The 4,605-nt window shown below is 35.2% G+C and overlaps 1 protein-coding gene across 3 annotated transcripts in view; it reads left to right on the top strand.

Annotated features, from left to right (window-relative positions):
• LOC108379166 (PRKR-interacting protein 1 homolog) overlaps positions 1-3,655 on the top strand; it is an 11,479-nt gene extending 7,824 nt beyond the window's left edge. The window contains exons 2-3 of one of the 3 annotated variants that reach the window (XM_017635490.1): positions 2,910-2,989; positions 3,053-3,655. In XM_017635490.1, the coding sequence (XP_017490979.1) occupies positions 2,910-2,989; positions 3,053-3,406 (434 nt within the window). In that variant the 3' untranslated portion in view covers positions 3,407-3,655. The remainder of the gene's footprint in view (positions 1-2,909; positions 2,990-3,052) is intronic. The other 2 variants (XM_017635491.1, XM_017635492.1) reach the window with 2 other exon arrangements.
• The last annotated feature ends 950 nt before the right edge of the window (positions 3,656-4,605 follow it).

Here is a 4,605-nt window from a genome sequence, read left to right as displayed (position 1 = left end):
GGGGGGGGGGGGGGCTTCAGCGCATCCAGTTGAGTGCGTATCTGTCTGTTTAGGTATAGTTCTAATGTAGTCTGGCCGTTCTTTAATGGTGTTGCTTTGTAGCGAAAAAGTACTTCTGTCACCTTTTCATGTATTTAACGGCGGTCGTCTGTCATTGATTTAAGACGTTTTAAAGTTTGAACGTTGCCGGATGACCTGGTGCAATGAACTTTTGAAAAAATCCATGACTTGTGATAAATAGTTTAAACTCACCACTGGTGAATTTTATTGCGTAATCAGATACAATTCCATCTGGATATCCATGTCTCGCATATAAGTCAAGTAACATTTCATTTGTGATAATAGATGTTGGTGCCGAAGACGTTAACCCGATTTCGGCCCACTTCGATTTGGCATCTATAATAACCAAATGATATCAAGGAAACGAACCTGCATAATCAATGTAGATTCGCTGCCAGTTTTGTTCTGGTTCCTCCCATGTATGTAGTTTTACTTTTGGCGGACTTGCTCTAATAGCACCGCATTTAAAGCATTATTTCACTAGTCGCTCGATGTCCTTATCAATTGATTTCCAATACACATACCTACGGGCCAGTTGTTTCATCTTTGATATACCGATGTGCGTTTGATGAAGCTCTGCTAAAACCGGTTGTTGTAAAGATGAGGGTACTAATACGCGTTGACCCCTGAAAAGAATACCGTTGTTTATTGTAAACATTGTGTTTCCACTCGATTGATTTGAAGATCTCGCGACAGCACTGAAAGTTCCTTATCCCTCAATGTTTCAGTTTTCAGATATTTTAACCGACTTAAAAAAATAGGAGGTTATCAGTTCGTCTGAATATTTATTTTTTTTATGTATGTGGCCGCCTAACTTTGGACCACGTTAACCGATTTTGATAATTCTTTTTGTCATCGGAAAGGTGGTACCTCAGAGGTGGTCCCATACTAATTTTGTTTAGATCCGAATTGGATCGTGAAGAAATTAACGATAATCTTAAATTTTTATATGAGAATTGAAGTCGGATTTTTTTTGCTTAAAAATTACTTGTTTAGTTTAATGTTAGCGTTGAAATTTGATGTATAGTTGATTCAGATAGATTTTTTTATATTTCCGTTAATCTTGTCTGCTAAAGATAGTGAAAACACTAGAGCTCGCTACAAGCAATCGGTGTTCACGTTCTCTATTCCTCTTTTGTAAACAATTCGATAGTTAAATCCTGGGAGAAAGACTGCGTATTTTTTGAAGACGTGCGAAAGTCATATGAGGCAATTTCGCGTTTTGATGAAAAAAATAGTTATCCGTTACGAGTGCGAATTGTTTTCCAAAAAAATATAGATAAAATTGATCGACTGAAAAAAATAGCTATTGTTTCTCGATCAATTGGAGAGTAGTTCCGCTCGGAGACTGTTAGGGATCTTGAAGCAAAAGAAATGGGACGTTCCTGATCATCGATTACAAGATACCTGCAATCCAAGTCGGAGTCGCGTCACACGTTAATTGTAGCGGGTACTTCGGATCATACGGAACGAGTACACGATCGCTAGCTATTTCCCCTTTTAATATTTTCGAATGCCTTATTACATTGCGCCGTCAACTAAATTTAGCACTAAAACGTAGCCACGAAATCGCCTGACTTCCTCAATCAGTTTAGGCGTAGGAAACCCTGTTATAGCTGTTATTTTATTTTTCGATATTATTTTTTGATTGTGTCTGAATGTGTGACCAAGAAACTCGATTTCTTCTTGAAAAAAAACTACATTTACCCATGATAAAAACATTAGAAGGTAAAATCATTCTCTCAATTCGTCGGCGATGATTTTTTTCTGACGTTTACAAACGTTTAATCATATAAAATTGAAAATAAAAAATTTAAATTGTTAACAATGGTTGTTGTCAAGGCACATAAATACAGGTAGAAGCCAAAATGACGTTGCTCTCATGAGAACCAAACCTTTAAACTTCAACTTGTTTTTCTTTTATTTCCTATATTTCGTTACGCTTTGAATGTCATATCGTTGTTTTTTTTTTTTTTNTCAATGTCCTTCGCGTAAAGAGCGTTGCGAAAGCAGCTGTGGGCCAGAGCTGCAGCGAAATGCCTTGCTGTGCGTTAAACATTTTAAAGCAGCAGATTTCATAAATGCACCGGGAGGTACAGGAAAGGCACGTTTGATGCCAAGTGCTGTTCCTATGACCCTTATGCCGGAAACTCCCTCCAACAACACTGCAGCTCATAAATTAAAAACATAAAACAACCTACAAATTAACAAATTTTAACTAAAGAAAAATAAATAAATAGAAACAAAACTTCAAATTTACTCAAAAACGTCAACCAGCGAAATATAATTTTTTATTTTTCCTTACACACGCTCATTTTTATTTTTACTCTCCCGAAAACTTTGACTTTTGTAGGTTTGATGTCAATTTGGCTTCTACCTGTTTTTATTGTACCATGGGTTGTTGTTTGAGATTAAAAATGAGAATGTGTGTGTGGTCAGACTGCCTCTCAATGATTTTGCCTTGTAATGTTTTTATCATGCATTTACCTTTATTGATGTGTAAATCAAATTTTTGAAGTTGATGTAAACAATTATATAAGTTATCTTCGCATTCAAGTTTGGATGTCCCGTGAACAATAATGTCGTCGAAATATGCTTCCGTCTTAGGTATTTCGCGTAGTATTTGATTTATTCTCCTATTAAATTCGGATGGTGCCGTCTTGATACCAAATGACAAGCGGTTAACCTTATACGTGCCACGGTGTGTCGACTGGAAAAAAGCTTTCTATCCTCGCTGTCTTTTGTGGCTAAAATAGTGGAAGGCACTGTCGATTGTTATATTCTTTTGAAGAAATTATCTTTCAAGGTTCCGTCTCATAACTTGCGGCATGTTTCATTATTTTATTTAGTATTTCCGAAATTCAACTATGTGAAATTCTCGCCTTTATTCAGAACCCTCTCTAAGTTAAATGAGCTCTTATTTGGAAATGTACGTTGTGTCCTGCTAAATTACTTTAGTAATAAAATAAGTAATATTTTTTTTAATTGACAGAACAAGCCAGTAATCGTGCCAACGCTTCAAAAGGAAAAGGATTATAATCAGACAGTACCAAATTTTGTCCGTAATGTTATGGGATCCAGTGCTGGTGCAGGTTCAGGGGAGTTTCACGTTTACCGCCATTTACGAAGGAAAGAATACTCCCGACAAAAAAATATGCAGACAATGAGTATTAAAGAGCACCACGATAACGAATTCCAAAAAAAAATCGAACACAATCGGCAGGTCGCAGAAGCAAAGACTGCTAAAAAAAGGGCGAAACGCCTAAAAAAAAAACAACGGAACAGAATAAAATGCAATGAGACGGGAAAATTTGAAAAAGATGACCATCACTTGCTAAACAACTAAATAGTGTTATATTATTTCGTGTTATTATTATATATGTATGTAAGTATTTCAATAAAAATGTGTGATTGCAGAGAATTTTCCATCACTTCTCATACTCCGAACTGTTTTTACGACACGATAAAAATGGCATCTACAGTATTTACGCTGCGTCGCTTCGGAGTTACCTATTGTTATCACCAGGAATGGATGTTTAGGACCTAAAGACCTATAAAAGAGGCAAAATAAAATAACGAAATAGGCTGGAAAGGGCAAAATTAAATAGCGAAATAGGCAGGAAATGGCACTAGAAATAGCAAAAAAGGCAAAAGAACGAACTAAAAAGAGACAAAAACTGAAAAATAACACTGGTTTACAGGAAAAATATGTACTCTATCCCTTTAGCAAAAAAAAATGCAATTTCCATAAAATCCGTTCCTTGATTATCACTTACCCTATTAAACCCAAAAACATAAAATTGCTATGTGCATTAGGGTGCCCATTGAAATTTTTAGACCCTACCCCCTAATTTGCTTCCTTGCTGCTTGTGAGAAATATTATTACCTATTTTTATAGATCTTTCAAAAATCATTTAGAGGTCGCGACTTGTCATTTTACGCCAGAAAGTACGGCTTTGAAGATTTATCAGTTTTTGAATAACTAGTTTCCATTCAATTTTAAAAATCTAACAGGTTATGAGAAGAGGATTTATTGGCCTTTAAAGCCATGTATAATAAACTATTGTCAGACTTGGATTGTCGGGATCTTTCATCGGGAAAATTTAAAAAAAGCTTAATTTTTTTAATTTTAACCATCACTTATTTCCACAATTTCAAAACATGTAGTACCATTTTAAATTAAATCTACTTCCAAATAAACTGATCCCTCATTTATTGCAATCGCATAAAAATTGTCGAAGTTAAGCCACTTTTCTTAAATACGGCCTTGAATTTCTGTGTGTATATATATATCATATACATATCGTCGCCTGGGTAAAAGATCGTCGTAAGCGCAATTTTGACGACTTTTAGTTCTTGATGCAGTTATATATTTTGAAATAAGGTCTTTCGATTGGTGTTCTCAGTTTTTAGATATCTCCTTTAGTTTCCGAGATATTGACTACAATTTTTCGTTAATTTATTANAAATTAAATCTACTTCCAAATAAACTGATCCCTCATTTATTGCAATCGCATAAAAATTGTCGAAGTTAAGCCACTTTTC

The sequence above is a fragment of the Rhagoletis zephyria genome, unplaced genomic scaffold (assembly GCF_001687245.7).
Source record: "Rhagoletis zephyria isolate East Lansing unplaced genomic scaffold, Rhagoletis_zephyria_1.1 Rzeph_scaffold_15755, whole genome shotgun sequence".
NCBI lineage: Eukaryota > Metazoa > Arthropoda > Insecta > Diptera > Tephritidae > Rhagoletis > Rhagoletis zephyria.
The sequence above is the reverse complement of the archived record's forward strand: the minus strand, read 5'-3'. Positions and strand labels throughout refer to the sequence as shown.